Genomic DNA, 18,223 nt, shown 5'->3' with positions numbered 1-18,223 from the left:
TATACCTTTTATTTGCATTCACCCAGCCATGCCACACCTTGGGGACACCTGCGTCAAGCCAGACACAGGGCTAGGCACCAGGCAAAATGGATTCATGAATAATTCATACACCCTTTATTGAAGGGCATGTAGTTTGCTGTGTTCTGGAGACAGATAAAATAAGATGGCAGAGACAGGCATATAAGCCAGTAACTGTGGCACACTGGGATAAGTATGATAAAATAGTGAGTTAGTGTGCCTTCAAGGAGTGTCAGATCTTTATGGGTGTGAGTTGAGTGTGTGTGTGCACACACTGGTATGTGTGCGATTATGGATGCTTGGGATTTGTCATGCTGTGGGTGGAGGCCCCTTCGCATATTCCATCATGTCCAAAGGTGTGTTACGGACTAAGAAAGGTTGGGACGTCCAGGAGAGAGAGAGAAAAAAAAAGCCGGGCCATGTTGTTGATTAACGTCTGTATAATGTCCCGGGTAGGGACCATTTCCTTAAGAAGCTGCTGTGTGCACAGACACTGCTAAGGTGTCCACTGGCATCTCATTTCATTCTCACGTCTTCCCAGGCCGGTGCTATTGTCATCCCTATTTTACACTTGAGGAAACTAAGGCAAAGAGAGGCAAGTCACAACATCACAGAGAGAGTGACTGAGCTGTGACTCATCCTGTTTATGCCTAATCCCAAAACTCTGCCTCTTTTTAATACCCAAGATGTGGGGCGTTGAGTGAATGAAATTTCCAGGCAGACATGGTTTCCATCTCATTTCAGAGCTTTCTTGGGTACTTCCCCTCAACCTCGTTTTTCTCCCCCTGGTGCCTGCAGACATCTTCACCCCTTAAGGCCTTAGTGGAGGGGAGGGATGCAGCAGGAGGGGGAAGGACAGCAGGCGGGGCAGTGGGCACTCAATAAATATTTGTGGTTGAAAATATGTCAGTGAGAGATGGAGAGGGAGGGCAGGGGTGAACAGGGCGAGGCCTGCACAGTTCTTAGGTTCTGCTGCACAGTTCTTAGGTTCTGCTGTCCCTAGACAGTCCAGGAAAAAGCCGGGGAAAGGAGGCCAGAAGCTCTGCCTCTGGGGACTGCGGACTGGGAAGCAGCCATCCGTCCAGAAAGAATCCCTCCTGGTTGAAGGGCTGCTGCGGGAGTTAGGAAGGCAAGAACACCTAGGACGGGAGGGGAGTCGGGGAAGGCTCCCCAGCACAGGGGAAGGAGATTCAACACCCACCAAACACTACGCGCTTGACCTTGTAGTCACATTATGTGCTACACCCTAAAGCTGGGTGCTTTATAGACACTCTCTCATTTAATACTGACAAGTCCAGGGAGGTGGGCAGTATTATTCCCATTTTTTTTTAGATGGGGAAATTAAGGCTTGGCAAGAGGAAATAGTTTGAACAAGGGAACATACATTATTTATTTATTTATTTATTTATTTAATTAATTAAAAAATAACTGCCGGGCCCGGTGGCTCACGCCTGTAATCCCAGCACTTTGGGAGGCCAAGGCAGGCATTGAGGGGTCTGGGATGGAGCCCAAACAAGGTTGTTTAAAAGAGCCCCTCACTTGAGGCCAGGAGTTTAAGACCAGTCTGGCCATCATGGTGAAATCCCCATCTCTACTAAAAATACAAAAATCAGCCAAGCATGGTTACGCATGCCTGTAGTCCCAGCTACTTGGGAGGCTGAGGCAGGAGAATCACCTCAGGAGGCCGAGGTTGCAGTGAGCTGAGATCATGCCACTGCATTCCAGCTTGGGCCACAGAGTGAGACACTGTCTCAAAGAAAAAAAAAAAAAAACAGTAATAACGCTTGTATATATTTATGTGCCAGACATTTTTACAAATGAATCTAAATCAGATGATCTGCTTTAAATTATTTCTCACAACACACCTTGAAAGTAGGTATCATGATTACTCTAATTTTATGGATGAGGAAACTGAGGCCCAGAGAGTTAAGTAACTGGATCAGCTTCAGACAGACAGCAAGTGGTGAAACTGGGACTCAGAAATCATCCCCCGCCCCCCCAATCCCCTCCCCCTCGCCTCCCCACTGCCCCCTCCCCGCCAGGCTCCAAAGAAAAGCCAGGGCATCTCAGGTTAGCAGCTGAGTCACAAACCAAGTGTGTTTGATTTCAAAGCTCTTTTTTTTCCATTACACTTTAAGTAGGGATCGGGCAGAGACCTCCCAGGGTCGGGGGCAGTTGGTGCGAGCCCAGCGGGCAGAGCAGCAGTCATAGGAGGACAGTTTGTCAGGCGTGCCGGAGGGAGGGAGCCAGGGCCACTCCTACTCAGGAGAGAGGCAGGAAGGTAAACAGGTTAACCAGCCCCAGTGAGTGAATCACAGGGAGCGCGGTGAGTGACTCCTACCGAGGAAATCAGTTGATGAGCTAGAGGAACTGGAGTGAGGCAGAGCTGCCCAGGGCTGCCCACCTGCCGAGGGTCATCACCAGCAGAGGGAGAGGAGGAAAGTGGACATGCAGGACTCTGCTGCTTTCTAACTTCAAGGAAAGTGGACAAAGCACTGAAGACTTTTCAGACTAACCAAGGAGGTGCTGAGTCCAAAGGGAAGGGTTACCCACTGCAGCCCCTTTTTCTCTGGTCAACAAAGGACTTCTTCACCGAAAGGAGTGGGCCAGTCATACCTACAGTCATGGGAAACAGAGCCCACAGACGTATTTTTCATCCAGTCCCAGGAACGGTTTAGACTGGACCTAAGAACTTGGGGTTCTTGAGCAATGAAGGTCATGCTAGCTTCTTTCCTGGAAATGGCACAGCAGGAGGCCAGGAGTGGGTGAAGCAAGGAGCAATTTCCCAGAGAGAACCCCTGTGGGGAAGGTGGGGAAGGCCTGAGCTAGGGAGTCCGTCCCTGCCTGCAGTTCCCTGATGTGGTGGGCAGGCTTTGCACTCCCCGGGCAATCTGGACACCGGGCTTTACTCAGCAGGGCTGGCGGGAAAAAAAGCCTGGACTTTTAAGAGTTGACTCCCCTCTAACCCTGCCACGGTGGTTGGATCCTTCTCATGTCAGGAACCTTGCTACCTTTGTGGCAGATGCTATTAAAAAGTTCTTCCTGGCCGGGCGCGGTGGCTCAAGCCTGTAATCCCAGCACTTTGGGAGGCCGAGACAGGCGGATCACGAGGTCAGGAGATCGAGACCATCCTGACTAACACGGTGAAACCCGGTCTCTACTAAAAAATACAAAAAACTAGCCGGGCGAGGTGGCGGGCGCCTGTAGTCCCAGCTACTCGGGAGGCTGAGGCAGGAGAATGGCGGGAACCCGGGAGGCGGAGCTTGCAGTGAGCTGAGATCCGGCCACTGCATTCCAGCCTGAGCGACAGAGAGAGACTCTGTCTCAAAAAAAAAAAAAAAAAAAATTTCTTCCTGGCCAGGCATTGTGGCTCACACCTGTAATCCCAGCCCTTTGGGAGGCCAAGGCGGGCAGATCCCTTGAGCTCAGTAGTTCGAGAGCAGCCTGGGCAACACAGTGAAACCCCATCTGTACAAAAATACAAAAAAAAATAAAAATAAAAAATTAGCTGGACATGGTGGCGTGCGCCTGTGGGGAGGGATGAGAATCACCTGAACCCAGGAGGTGGAGGTTGCAGTTAGCTGAGATAGCGCCACTACACTTCAGCCTGGGCGGCAGAGTGAGACTCTGTCTCAAATATATAAATAAATAAATAAAATAAAATAAAATAAAATAAATTAAGAGAGTTCTTCCTTAGGCAAAGCTGCAGTTTGGCTTGTGATAACTTCTGCCCTCTCATCCTGGTTCTGTGTCCTTGAAGCAACCCTAAAGGCGTCCCCTCCTTCCTCTGGCTATCAGTTCAGGTGCAGCTATAATAGCAGTAATTGCACTGCAGTTTGCAAAGCCCACTGTCATATTTTGATCCTCATAACATGCTTGTGTAGGCAAGTGTCAGTCCCATAGTTAGAAAAGAAGATGGAGGCTCCGAGAGCCTAACAGGCTTTGCAGAGGTCACCCAGCTGGTAAGTGGAGGAGTCAGAATCGGAATCTGGGTCTTTAGCTCCACTGTTGTTAAGACACAAGGTCGGCTGGGCGCGGTGGCTCAAGCCTGTAATCCCAGCACTTTGGGAGGCCGAGACGGGCGGATCACGAGGTCAGGAGATCGAGACCATCCTGGCTAACACGGTGAAACCCCGTCTCTACTAAAAAAATACAAAAAACTAGCCGGGCGAGGTGGCGGGCGCTTGTAGTCCCAGCTACTCGGGAGGCTGAGGCAGGAGAATGGCGTGAACCTGGGAGGCGAAGCTTGCAGTGAGCTGAGATCGCGCCACTGCACTCCAGCCTGGGAGACAGAGCGACACTCTGTCTCAAAAAAAAAAAAAAAAAAAAAAAAGACACAAGGTCACATGGTAGTTACATGGCAGGCAGTGCTCTTGTGTCTTGTGTCTCCTTAGCTTTTTCTTCTCCAATAACAGTAATACCAACAGTAATGATAATGAAAACAACATCAGCAGTTATACAGTACCTACTCTGCAAGGTACTTTTTTAGTACTTTTTCATATATTAAGTAATTTAATCTTCATAACAACCCTACGAGGCAGGTTCTACTATTATTGCCATTTTACAGATGATGAAACAAAGGCACAGAAAACATAAGTAACTTGTCCAAGGTTAGCCAGCAAATATGTGGTGAGGTCAGGATATGAGCCTGGAAAGCTGATTAGAATTTAGTCCTTTCCCCTTTCCTTGAATGAAATGGTTTATAGACATCTCACTGCCCTGGCTGTCCATCCTCTGGGTAATCATTGGTTTTTTTTTTTTTTTTTTTTTTTTGAGACGGAGTCTCGCTGTGTCTCCCAGGCTGGAGTGCAGTGGCGTGATCTCGGCTCACTGCAAGCTCCGCCTCCCAGGTTCACGCCATTCTCCCGCCTCAGCCTCCCAAGTAGCTGAGACTACAGGCGCCCGCCACCACGCCCGGCTAGTTTTTTGTATTTTTAGTAGAGACGGGGTTTCACCATGTTAGCCAGGATAGTCTCGATCTCCTGACCTCGTGATCCACCCGCCTCGGCCTCCCAAAGTGCTGGGATTACAGGCTTGAGCCACCGCGCCCGGCCAATCATTGGTTTGTGAGCACCTACTGCTCTTCAAATGTCATAGCCAGGGCTGGGCATGGTGGCTCATGCCTGTAATCCCAGCACTTTGGGAGGCTGAGGCGGGTGGATCACAGTTCGAGACCAGCCTGTCCAACATGACGAAACCCCTGTCTCTACTAAAAAATACGAAAATTAGTCAGGTGTGGGGGTGTGTGCCTGTAATCCCAGCTATTTGGGAGGCTGATGAAGGAGAATCACTTGAACCTAGGATGCAGAGCCTGCAGTGAGTTGAGATCACACCACTGCTCTTCAGCCTGGGCAATGGAGTGATACTCTGTCTCAAAAGAAAAAAGTCACAGCCAGGACTGAACTCCACATATGATCTGAGAGCTCAGAACAGGCTCTAGTGGGGCGATCTCTGTTACCTGGCTCTGTCCTCAGGGGGACTCACGGGTTTGGGGCACCTGTCTGTGAACACACTGTGGTAGAGGCCGGACTTGTAAGGACGACTCCACTGGGGTTGTGTGTTCACAGCCCCCTGGGAGACAAGGCTGGAGATGCTGAGAGGTGGAGAATGGGGCTAGGGAAGGGGCCAAAGAAGGGGAAGTCAAGGCTTCTAGGTGGTCCCTGGAGGTGGGAGACAGCACCGCAGAGAAGAAGTTGGTGCATTTCCTGTGCCCAGCTCTGCCTGGTAATCTGGGAATGTGCCGAGTGCTCCAGTAGGGCTTTCCTGGGCTCCAGGCTCCTCTGTGTCTTCCTGATAGTCGATGGTCTCTTCACTTTGTGTCACTGAGTATTTTCTCACTTAACCCTCCAAGAGCTTCATGTGGTAGGCAGATCTAGTGTTATGCCCATTTTACAGATAAGGAACTCAGACTGAGATTCAGAAAGACTAGGTCACTTACTCAGCGTTACATAGACAGAAAGTGTGTGGCCCGAACACCAGGCCCTACGTCGCAGAGATTCTGGCCCAGGTGCTCTTTCTGGGGCACCATGTGGCCCTCCTAAAATAGCCAGAGGTAGCAGGGAGGGACCAGAGGGCAGTGTGGTGGCTGGAGTGCCGTCTGACCCATTTGCTAGCTGTGCCTTCTGCAATAAGTCATCATGCCTCAGGGTTTTCTTTTTTTTTTTTTTTTGAGACGGAGTCTGGCTCTGTCACCCAGGCTGGAGTGCAGTGGCCGGATTTCAGCTCACTGCAAGCTCCGCCTCCCGGGTTCACGCCATTCTCCTGCCTCAGCCTCCGGAGTAGCTGGGACTACAGGCGCCCGCCACCTCGCCCGGCTAGTTTTTTGTATTTTTTAGTAGAGACGGGGTTTCACCGGGTTAGCCAGGATGGTCTCGATCTCCTGACCTTGTGATCCGCCCGTCTCGGCCTCCCAAAGTGCTGGGATTACAGGCTTGAGCCACCGCGCCCGGCCCTCAGGGTTTTCACCTGGAAAAGGGAATGACAACTGTGTTAGCTAACAGTGGCCAACGGTATACTGCGTTACACTAAAGACTGAATCATGTTAAATGAGTTTTAGCCTAAAGTTGCCTCTTTACAGTTTTTGAGTTTGGCCTACAGGTTTCTTCGTGCATAGTGAAATGCCACCTAACTAGATATGTAAACACACTATAACCTACCTTTATGGCAATCGCAGGGTTTTGGCCAATGAAAGGCAGCCCACTGTTCAAACTTTGTCCAAATAAAGCAAATGCCAGAGGTGTAACCAATCCGGGTGTTTCTGTACCTCATTTCCGTTTTCTGTGGGTCACTTTTCTCTTCCTGTCCACGAATATTATCTAATCATGCAGCAGACCCCAAGTCACTCTGAACCTATTCTGGTTGGGGGCGGGGGGGCACTCGATTCCAGGTTCATTCTTTGCTCAGTGAAATTCAAGTTAAATTTAATTTGTTTAAAGTTTTCTTTTTTTTTTTTTTGAGATGGAGTCTCACTCTGTCGCCCAGGCTGGAGTGCAGTGGCCGGATCTCAGCTCACTGCAAGCTCCGCCTCCCGGGTTTACGCCGTTCTCCTGCCTCAGCCTCCCAAGTAGCTGGGCCTACAGGCGCCCGCCACCTCGCCCAGCTAGTTTTTTTTTTGTATTTTTTAGTAGAGACGGGGTTTCACCGGGTTAGCCAGGATGGTCTCGATCTCCTGACCTCGTGATCCGCCTGTCTTGGCCTCCCAAAGTGCTGGGATTACAGGCTTGAGCCACCGCGCCCGGCCTAAAGTTTTTCTTTTAACAATCAAATAATGTACATTCTAATGCCAGTGCCTGGTTCATAGTAAGTGCTCAATAAATGCTAGCTATGTTGTCATTCTTTTAAGTACTAATAACAAGCAAGTCTCTTAGAATGCCAAACACACACCTTACCAGAGCTACATTTTCTCCTGTGAGAAGTTTAGGGGCTGCCAGAGCTGATGCCTAAGGCCCAGCCAACTATACTTTTCTGGTAGAGATGGAAATAGAGCTGACTGGAAGAGGAAGTGAAGATCTGGACTAGATGGTGGTTAATGTAGCTGCACGTTAGGACCACGTGGGGGCTCTTTTAAACAACCTGGTTCTTGCTCCGTCCCAGACCCATTAAATCTGAATCTGGCAAGTAAGACCCTGCACTGCTATTTTTTTCTTTAAGTGAGGCATAATTTACATACCATAAAATGAACAAATCTTTTTTTTTTTTTTTTTTTTTTTGAGACAAAGTCTCGCCCTGTCGCCCAGGCTGGGATGCAGTGGTATGATCTCGGCTCACTGCACCCTCCGCCTCCCAGGTTCAAGCAATTCTCCTGCCCCAGCTTCCCAAGTAGCTGGGATTACAGGTGTGTGCCGCTACGCCCAGCTAATTTTTGTATTTTTTAGTAGAGACGAGGTTTCACTATGTTGGTCAGGCTGGTCTTGAACTCTTGACCTTGTGATCTGCCCGCCTCGGCCTCCCAAAGTGCTGGGATTACAGGCGTGAGCCACCGCGCCCAGCCAAAATGAACAAATCTTGAGTGCCCACTCAGGTTTGACAGTCAAGATGTTGAACACTCCCATTACCTAGTGCCCCCTTTCCATCAATTCCTCTTCCTCTCCCACTATCATTTTCTGAATGCTATCACCATCAACTAGTTTTGTCTGTTCATAGAATTCATATAAATGGGATCATACAGTATGTATTTTCTTGTATGTGTGTCTGACTTATTTGGCTTAATGTTTCTGGAATTCTTCCCTGTTTTTTTTGCATGTATCAGTTCCTTTTTATTGCTGAGTGGTTTTGATGAGCCTATTCCGGTTGAGGGGCTGCCTGATTCGAACATCGTTCTTTGCTCAAGTAAACTCTGTTAAATTTAATTTTTTCTAACGTTCTTCTTTTAACAATTAAATAATGTACATTCTAATACCACAGTGCCTGGCTCATAGTAAGTGCTCAATAAATGCTAGCTAGGATTGCCATTCTTTTTTTTTTTTTTCAAGACAGGGTCTTGCTCTGTTGCCCAGGCTGGAGTGCAGCCACACGATCACGGCTCACTGTAGCCTCAAACTCCCAGACTCAGGCAACTCTTTTGCCTCACTCTTCTGAGCAGCTGGGACTACAGGTGTGCACCACCACATCTGGTGAATTTTTGTATTTTTTGTAGATACAAGGTTTCATCATGTTGCCCAGGCTGGTCTCAAACTCCTGAGCTTGAGTGATCCACCCACTTGGCCTTCCAAAGTTCTGGAATTACAGATGTGAGCCATCATGCCCCGCCGATTGCCATTCTTTTAATTAGCAGTAATGAGCAAGTTTCCTAGAATGCCAAACACACACCTTCAACACACTTTTGAGTTGCTTTAGGCTTTTTGGCTATTATAAATAAAATGGCTATGAACATTTATGTACAAATCTTATTTATTTATTTATTTTTGAGATGGAGTTTCACTCTGGTTGCCCAGGCTGGAGTGCAATGGCAAGATCTTGGCTCACTGCAACCTCCGCCTCCTGAGTTCAAGCGATTCTCCTGCCTCAGCCTCCTGAGTAGCTGGGATTACAGGCATGTGCCACCACGCCCGGCTAATTTTGCATTTTTAGTAGAGATGGGGTTTCTTCATGTTGATCAGTCTGGTCTCGAACTCTTGACCTCAGGTGATCCACCCGCCTTGGCCTCCCAAAGGGCTGGGATTACAGGTGTGAGCCACTGCACCCAGCCTCAGGTACAAATCTTCATGTTTTTCTTGCTCTTGTGTAGTAGCTAGGGGTGGATCTGGTAAAATATTCAGAAATGAAATTACTGGGTCATAAGGTAGATATGCATGTTTAAAATTATAAGCAACTACTAACTGGTCCTCCAAAGCAGTGGTACCATTTTATGCTCCTATCAGCAGCTTAGAAGAATTCCATTTGCTCTCTACATCCTCACCAACACTTATGTCAGTCTTTTTAATTTTAGCCTTTCTAATGGTACCTTATCATGGATTTAATTAGCATTTCCCTGAGGACTAATTATGTTGAGTAGCTTTTCAGGTGTTTAGTGACCATTTCTATATGCTTTTTGGTCATTAAAATTTTTTTTTAAATTGTTAATTTACAAGAATTCTTTTTTTTTTTTTTTGAGACGGAGTCTCGCTCTGTCACCCAGGCTGGAGTGCAGTGGCCGGATCTCGGCTCACTGCAAGCTCCGCCTCCCGGGTTTATGCCATTCTCCTGCCTCAGCCTCCTGAGTAGCTGGGACTACAGGCGCCCGCCACCTCGCCCGGCTAGTTTTTTGTATTTTTTTAGTAGAGACGGGGTTTCACCGTGTTAGCCAGGATGGTCTCAATCTCCTGACCTCGTGATCCGCCCGTCTCGGCCTCCCAAAGTGCTGGGATTACAGGCTTGAGCCACCGTGCCCGGCCTACAAGAATTCTTTATTTATCAAGATGATCTTTTCATTAGGTATTTTTCCTTTAAAAAACAGCTTTATTGAGATGTAATTCACACACCATACAATTTACTCACTTAAAATTCAATCGTTTTTAATATATTTCACAGAATCGTGCAATTATTAGTACAATCAATTTTAGAACATTTTCATCACCCCCAAAAGAAACCCCATACCCTTTAACAGGCATTCATCTTTCCCTCCCATCTACCTAACCCCTAGCCCTGTGCAACCACTAGTCTACTTTCTGTCTATAGATTTGCTTATTCTGGACATTTCCTATAATTAGAATCATGCTATATGTCGTCTTCTGTGAGTGGCTTCTTTCATTTAGTATAATGTTTTCAAGCATCATCCATGTTGTAGCATAAATCAGCACTTAATTCCTTTTTATTTGCCAAATATTATTCCAGTGTATGGATGTATCACATTTTATTTATACTTTCATAAATTGATGGACATTTGGCTTATTTCTACTTTTTGGCTATTAGGAATAATACTGGTATGAACATTTGTGCACATTTGTGTGTGTGTGGTCGGGGGGCATATGCTTTCATTCTCTTAGGAGTGGAATGGATGGGTTATATGGTAACTCTATATATAACTTTTTGAAGAACTTCCAGATTGTTTTCCAAAGTGATTGTATCATTTTATATTCTCACTAGCTGTGTACAGGGTCAGAATCTTTAAAAAATGTAGGTCTGTTCGGCTGGGCGCGGTGGCTCACACGCCTGTAATCCCAGCACTTTGGGAGGCTGAGGTAGGCGGATCACAAGGTCAGGAGATCGAAATCATTCTGGCTAACACGGTGAAACCCCATCTCTACTTAAAAAAATACAAAAAATTAGCCGGGCGTGGTGGCGGGGGCCTGTAGTCCCAGCTACTCGGGAGGCTGAGGCAGGAGAATGGTGTGAACCTGGGAGGCAGAGCTTGTGAGCCGTGATTGTGCCACTGCACTCCATCCAGCCTGGGTGACCGAGCGAGACTCTGTCTTGTTAAAAACAAAACAAAACAAAAAAAAAACGGTAGGTCTGTTCATAAAGTGCCTACTACATAGGGTCGTTGTAGGGATTATTTGTTAGATATTTTTCTTACAAGAGAATTTTGCCTACCCCAAGGTCAGGAAGATATCTTCCATCTTCTAGAGTGTTTATGGTTCTGAATTTCATGTTTAGGTTATGATCCATCTTGAATTAACTTTTGCCTGTATAGTATAAGGTAGAAATTGAGGGTCATTTTTTTTTTTTTCCAGTACAGTATTCAGTTGTTCTAGCAGAATCTGCTCACAAATTTTATTTTCTCCACTGAATTGAATTGGTGTTTTGGTCAAAAGTCAGTTGACCATCTATGCGTGAGTTTATTTCAGGACTCTATTCTGTTCCATTGATCTATTGTCTCTCCTTACGAAGAACCACATTGTTTTGATTACTGTGGCTTTATAGTAAATACTAAGGTCAGGAGGAATACATTTTCCAGCTGGGCTCTTCTTTTCTAAAATTTTCTGGCTATTCTAGATTGTTTGCATTTCCAGATAAGTCTTAGAACCAGTCTGTCAGTTTCTTTAAAAATATCTGCTGGGGCCGGGTGCAGTGACTCACGCCTGCAGTCCCAGCACTTTAGGAGGTTGAGGCTGGTGATTGCTTGGGCTCAGGAGTTGGAGTCCAGCCTGGGCAACGTGGTGAAACCCCCTCGCTACAAAAAAATACAAAAATGAGCTTGGTGTGGTGGCACACTTGTAGTCCCAGCTACTAGGGAGGCTGAGGTGGGAGGATTGCTTGAGCCCAGGAGGAGGCTGCAGTGAGCCGTGATTGTGTCACTGCACTCCAGCTTGGGTGACAGAATGAGATCCTGTCCAAAAAAAAAAAGCTGGAGTTTTGATAGGGATTGTGTTGAATCTATATATATACACATATATATCTCTCCACTTATTCTGAACTTGGATGTATTTCAGCTGGGATTTCAACATATTTTTCAGTCTTGCACATCTTTTGTTACATTTATTTCTATGTATTTGATGTTGTTTCTGTTATTTAATATTGCTGTTGTATTTCTGGTTTTCCAGTTTTTTTGTTGCCAGCATGTAGAAATGCAATTATTTTTTTTGAGACGGAAATGCAATTTTTTTTTTTTTTTTTTTGAGACGGAGTCTCGCTCTGTCGCCCAGGCTGGAGTGCAGTGGTGCGATCTCGGCTCACTGCAAGCTCCGCCTCCGGGGTTTACGCCATTCTCCTGCCTCAGTCTCCCGAGTAGCTGGGACTACAGGCGCCCGTCACCACGCCCGGCTAATTTTTTGTATTTTTTTTTAGTAGAGACGCGGTTTCACCGTGTTAGCCAGGGTGGTCTTGATCTTCTGACCTCGTGATCTGCCCACCTCGGCCTCCCAAAGTGCTGGGATTACAGGCGTGAGCCACCGCACCCGGCCTAAATGCGATTAATTTTTGTTGTGTATTTATTTTGCACCCTGCAACCTTGTTCAGTTTATTAGTTCTATATTTGTTGTGTTTTGGTAGATTACATCCCTAAGGCCCTGCTACTCTGGACTTTCATGATGGAGATGGTAATAGGAACTGTATTAAGAAGGAATGTAGGGATTTACAGTGAGCTGTGTTTAATTTATGGTGTTTGGGCCGTACCCGAAATACATTAGAACAGTCTTTGGAGGAGGGAGGAGGGGTGGGTGCGGCATCCTGTATTTTTGCAGTTGGAGATTCTAAAAGTGCAGTTGTGAACTCTTGATTTCGGCACGCCGAAAGGCCACTCCCCTGAGGGGATCAGGGCCGGATGACCTGGGCACCGCAGTCACGCCAAGGCCGAGGCCCCCACTCTTCTCCTCCTTGGGAAAGGGCAGACAAGTTCCGGGTTCCCTTCTACGTCCGGGCGAGGGGGAGGAGAGCGCCCCGCAGACGACAGGCGCCTCCTGCCTCTCTTCTTCAATAAATAGTCCGCAGTAACTGCCGTCCCGGCCGGGCTCGCCTTCCCGGCGGACACACCTGTTTACCCTTCACCGCCGGACAGCCGGGAGGCGCCACGACGACCCCAGCCCCGCCCAGGCTTCTCCGGGATGGACCCGCCTCCTGGGGCGCAGATGAGGATCCTGACCCGCGGAGGGGCCAGACACTCGCGCCAGGGCCCCTGGCCTGACCCTTTTCCCCTCGCCCCTTCAGGTATCCGGAAATTAAAGAGGAGCTGGAGGAGCTGGACCGCATCACACAGCAGACGCTCTTTGACCTGTACAAATACGACTCCTCCCCCACCCTCGTGGCCGGCTCCCGCGGCCGTCGTGACCTGCGGGGCACTCTGCCGCACCTCTTGCAGCGCCTGAGGGTCCCGTCCCCGCTTCACGGGGCCCGTCAAGCCCGTAGCGTGGCCTCCAGCGTGCGGGACAACAACCCCCAAGTGGACTGGAAGGACTGGAAGATCGGTTTCGAGCTGGTGAGGCCCGCAGCGCTGAGGGCCCCGCCCCGCCCCTCGCCGGCCCCCTGGCCCCGCCAACCCATGGGCTCCGCTCCTCTCTGGACCCGCCTGCGCAGCCCACCGACACCACGCGGGGCCTGGTGGGCTCGCGGGCAAAACAATAAGTAAATAAATACACATAGCAACTAGATAATTAAAATAACACCTGTTGGTGCCCCAGCTTTTGGGGCCTCCTCCCTGGGGCCTGTGTAGAAACGTTTCAGGGGTAGGAAGTCAAATCTATTATGGAAAATGCACTATTATTATTATTATTATTATTATTATTATTATTGTTTTACTGTTTCTGGTCCTTGATTCAGGAAGGAAAATGCAACTTTCTGAATTCCAGTCCCCACTAGTGGGACACAGTTGGGACCCTCCAGCGTGATGGAGAACTGGGCTAACAGCCCAAGATAGAGAAGAAGGAGACAATAAAAAAAGGAAACTTAGCTGGGCGCGATGGCTCATGCCTGTAATCTCAGCACTTTGGGAGGCCGAGGCGGGTGGATCACCTGAGGTCAGGAGTTCAAGACCAGCCTGGCCAACGTGGTGAAACCCCATCTCTACTAAAAATACAAAAATTAGCCGGGCTTGGTGGCACGCACCTGTAATCCCAGCTACTCGGGAAACTGAGCCAGGAGAATCGCTTGAACCCAGGAGACAGAGGTTGCAGTGAGCCGAGATCAAGCCACTGCCCTCCAGCCTAGGCGACAGAGCAAGACTCCGTCTCAAAAAAAAAAAAAAAAAAAGGAAACTTAATTTTTTTTTTTTTTTTGAGACGGAGTTTCGCTTTTATTGCCCAGGTTGGAGTGCAATGGCGTGATCTCGGCTCACTGCAACCTCCACCTCCCGGGTGCAAGCGATTCTCCTGCCTCCATCCTGAGCAGCTGGGATTACAGTCATGCACCACCATGCCTGGCTAATTTTTTATATTTTTAGTAGAGACAGGGTTTCTCCATGTTGGTCAGGCTGGTCTGGAACTCCTGACCTCAGGTGATCCACCCGCCTCGGCCTCCTGAAGTGCCCTATTACAGGCTTGAGCCACCGCACCTGGCCCAAATTTTTTTTTTTTTTTTTTTAATATAAAATGAGGCTGGGCGTGGTGACTCCCGCCTGTAATCCTAGCACTTGGGAGGCCAAGGCGTGCAGATCACCTGAGCACAGGAGTTTTAGATCAGCCTGGGCAACATAGTGAAACCCCATCTCTACAAAAAAATACAAAAAGTAACCTGTGTGGTGGCACAAGCCTGTAGTACCAGCTACTCAGGAGGCTGAGATGGGAGAATCGCTTGAACTTGGGAGATGGAGACTGCAGTGAGCCTTGATCACACCACTGCACTCCAGGCTGAGTGACAGAATGAGCCCCTGTCTGCCAAAAAAAAAAAAAAGAGAAAGAGAGAGAGAGAGAGAAAGAAAGAAAAAGAAAGAAAGAAAGAAAGAAAGAAAGAAAGAAAGAAAGAAAGAAAGAAAGAAAGAAAGAAAAAGAAAGAGAGAGAGAAAGAGGGAGGGAGAGAAGGAGGGAGGGAGGGAGGACCCAAGGAAAGGAGATAGGGAGGTTCCCACTAGTAAGAGTGGGCTGGGGACTAGAGTTCTAGTCCCAGCTCTTGCTGGATCAAATCTGTTGATCCCTCAGTCTTCCCATCAGTGAAATGGGAGGGAAAGTCTTGCTCCTCCCTGCGCCCCCCCAGCAGGGGAGGTATAAATGAACCCAAACCATGTGTGTGCAGCTGCTGGTCTCCTTCCTGGCCGGCGACTCCCTTAATCCCATGCTCTCCTGGTCCATGCTCCTGGGGACTTCTGCTTCTCTTCCACTTCTGTCTTTCCCCGCTCCTGGCTTCCGACCCCATCCATCAGTCCTCAGAACCCCAGATCACTCATTCTTGGCCCCTGGCCCTGCCAAGGGGCTTATCCACGGCTGCGTTTCCCCTCTGACTCTGGTCTCTGTGTCCAGTGCAACCAGAACAAATCAGACTGCTTCTACCAGACATACTCATCAGGGGTGGATGCAGTGAGGGAGTGGTACCGCTTCCACTACATCAACATCCTGTCGAGGCTGCCAGAGACTCTGCCATCCCTGGAGGAGGACACACTGGGCAACTTCATCTTCGCCTGCCGCTTCAACCAGGTCTCCTGCAACCAGGCGTGAGTCAGTCTTGCCTGGCTCCTTGCTCTCCTCAGGGTCCCCTTCCCTGGGTCAGCCTCACGCCCTGCATGGGCAGGGCCCAGGAAATGCTTGTTGACTAAAAAAATGCCAGTGCCGGCAGACCAGGGGGAAGCACTGGCTTCGGGCCCACACCCTGCCCCAGAGTGCCCTGTGAATTCCTGCTGCTCCCTGCACTGCTGGATCTGAGGGAAGTGGCCTCACAGGATAACTTGGGAAGACTGGGGCTTTGAGAAACCAAAGGCTGGCAGCATGGGTCTTGGGTCTTATATATTTTTTTGAGATGGAGTTTCACTCTTGTTCCTCAGGCTGGAGTGCAATGGCGCGATCTCGGCTCACTGCAACCTCCACCTCCCGGGTTCAAGTGATTCTCCTGCCTCAGCCTCCCGAGTAGCTGGGATTACAGTCATCCGCCACCACGCCTGGCTAATTTTTTTGTATTTTTAGTAGAGACGGGGTTTCTCCATGTTGGTCAGGCTGGTCTCCAACTTCCGACCTCAGGTGATCTGCCCGTCTTGGCCTCCCAAAGTGCTGGGATTACAGGCGTGAGCCACCGCGCCTGGCCAGTGTCTTGGTCTTTCTAAGGCCCTTTTCTCCCTAGCATCAAAGCTCAAAAGGGCCTAAGGAGGTCGTCTGTCCCATACTCTGCTCCCGGAGCTGAGGCTGGCAGTAGTAGTGAGGTGGAGTTGCATGGGTTGAGGGACTCCCTCTCTAGCTCTGTCAGTTCCTGGCCAGGTGACTCTGGACGTATCATATCATTCTTCAGAGCCTATTTCTTTGATTGCAAAATGGAAGTAAAACAAAAAATGAGATTCGTTCAATATTCATTCAACAAATAGTTTTGACTATCTGGGCTATGTGCCAGTCACTGTTCTAGGCATTTGGGCTACATCAAAGGAAAAACTATATAATCCGTGCCCCTTTGGCACTTTTACTCAAGTGGTGAAGATGATGACGATAACACTCATTTCAAGAGCTGCAGCAAGTGCGAGATACAAACGTGAGGGCACTTTACATTACAGACCGCGGTAAATGATGGGTTTCATTACTCTTGTACTCAAACAGGTGAAGTGACTTGCCCTTGGGAATGGGCCGGCCCTGGCTACGGATTCTTCCCACCCCACCGCCCCTCGGGCATTCATTCTGTGAGGACCCCTGTTATAATGTCCTTGCAGTGAGCTCATAGCAGCTGCAGGTTCTTTGATGGCTGGGAGAGGCTGAGGCAAGGGGGGTCCCCTTCTGTAACCTCTGTAACCTCTGGCCCCCTCCTGCCCTGGCTCCTCCTTCTCCTGCTCATTGATTTTCCGGAGCCATCTCCCTGCCTCCGCCTGGCTCCACTCTACAGGGGGCGTTCCCTCCCCTGTTGCTGAAGAATGGCCACAGGGCACAGTGTCACTTCTCACCCTTCACACACACTCTGCCAGTACACGATTTTGTTCCGTCTTTAGTCTTTTTGTTTGTTTAAGGACAGAAACTACCAGCTGGGAAGTAAGATGGTAGCAACGCCTAAGCCTGAGTCAGCCCACACCTGCCACCAGGATCATCTAACCATTACTCAGGCACCTGTGCTTTTCCTATGCCCTCATCCGCTGCCCTCCCTTTGCTCTGTGTGCCTGCCTCCCCATCAACAGAAAGTCCATGGTTCATCTTTGTCTTGGCACTTAGGCACTTAGATCAGCTCAGAGCCTCATTTCTCGCTTGGGTTGTTATACCCACCCCTCCACCCTACTGTGTTCTTCTGCCTCCAAATCATCCCTTCCTTCTGCAACCACAGGAATCTTTGTACTTCATCCTTACTTCACGTCACCACACGTCACTATTCCAGTTAGTCCTGTGTGTTAGCCCATTTTGTGTTGCTATAAAGGAATATCTCACTGGGCGTGGTGGCTCCAGCCTCTAATCCCAGTACTTTGGGAGACCGAGATGGGCGGATCACCTGAGGTCAGGAGTTAGAGATCGGCCCCACCAACGTGGTGAAACCCCGTGTCTACTGAAAATATAAAAATTAGCCAGGTGTGGTGGCACGCACCTGTGGCCTCAGCTACTCAGGAGGCTGAGCCAGGAGGATCGCTTGAACCCAAGAGGTGGAGGTTGCAGTGAGCTGAGATCGCACCACTGCACTCCAGCCTGGGCAACAGAGCAAGACTCCATCTGGGGGAAAAAAAAAAAAAGGAATATCTGAGTCTGGGTAATTTATAAAGAAAAGAGGTTTAATTGGCTGAGGGTTCTGCAGATGGTACAAGCATGGCACCAGCATCTGCTCAGCTTCTGGGAGGACTCAGGAAACTTTTACCCATGGTGGAAGGGGAGGAGAGGGGGCAAGAGAGAGACCAGGCTCTTGAACTAATTAATAGTGTGAGAATTCACTCATTACTGCAAGGAGGGCACCAAGCCATTCAAGAGGGGCCCGCCCCTGTGACCCAAACACCTCCCACTAGGATCCCCTCCAACATTGGGGATCACATTTCAACATGAGATTTGGAGGAGACGAACATCCAAACTATATCCTGCTGTTTAAAATCCTTCAGTGTCTCTCATGGCCTCCAACATCAAGCTGGAGCTCCTTAGCATGGCTTTCTCACCACTCTCCTCCCCCGTAACTACACCCTTTTCCCCTACCCTGTAATCTTTTTTAAATAACACTTTTATTGACATATAATTTACTTACCATAAATGTATCCTTTTAATATGTA

The 18,223-nt window shown here is 48.8% G+C and overlaps 1 protein-coding gene and 1 long non-coding RNA gene across 14 annotated transcripts in view; one reads left to right on the top strand and one right to left on the bottom strand.

Annotated features, from left to right (window-relative positions):
* Nucleotides 1–18,223, top strand: part of SCNN1A (sodium channel epithelial 1 subunit alpha) — a 36,094-nt gene that overhangs the window by 4,469 nt on the left and 13,402 nt on the right. For 12 of the 13 annotated variants that reach the window (XR_012419889.1, XR_012419887.1, XR_012419886.1 and 9 more), the window contains 2 exons: nucleotides 13,081–13,348; nucleotides 15,321–15,511. Coding sequence is in view for 9 of the 13 variants with exons in the window: in XM_005569898.4 (XP_005569955.1) it covers nucleotides 13,081–13,348; nucleotides 15,321–15,511 (459 nt within the window). In the remaining 4 variants the exon portion in view is untranslated. Of the gene's footprint in view, nucleotides 1–13,080; nucleotides 13,349–15,320; nucleotides 15,512–15,838; nucleotides 16,352–18,223 lie in introns of those variants that run through there. The other variant, XM_074006138.1, reaches the window with a different exon arrangement.
* Nucleotides 8,890–15,342, bottom strand: LOC141408011 (uncharacterized). The gene is made up of 2 exons (XR_012419891.1): nucleotides 15,084–15,342; nucleotides 8,890–9,259 (listed from the first exon to the last, which is right to left on the bottom strand). It is a non-coding gene; the product is annotated as an uncharacterized lncRNA (long non-coding RNA).

The sequence above is a fragment of the Macaca fascicularis genome, chromosome 11 (assembly GCF_037993035.2).
Source record: "Macaca fascicularis isolate 582-1 chromosome 11, T2T-MFA8v1.1".
Lineage (NCBI taxonomy): Eukaryota > Metazoa > Chordata > Mammalia > Primates > Cercopithecidae > Macaca > Macaca fascicularis.
This window is presented reverse-complemented; position numbering and strand designations above follow the sequence as displayed.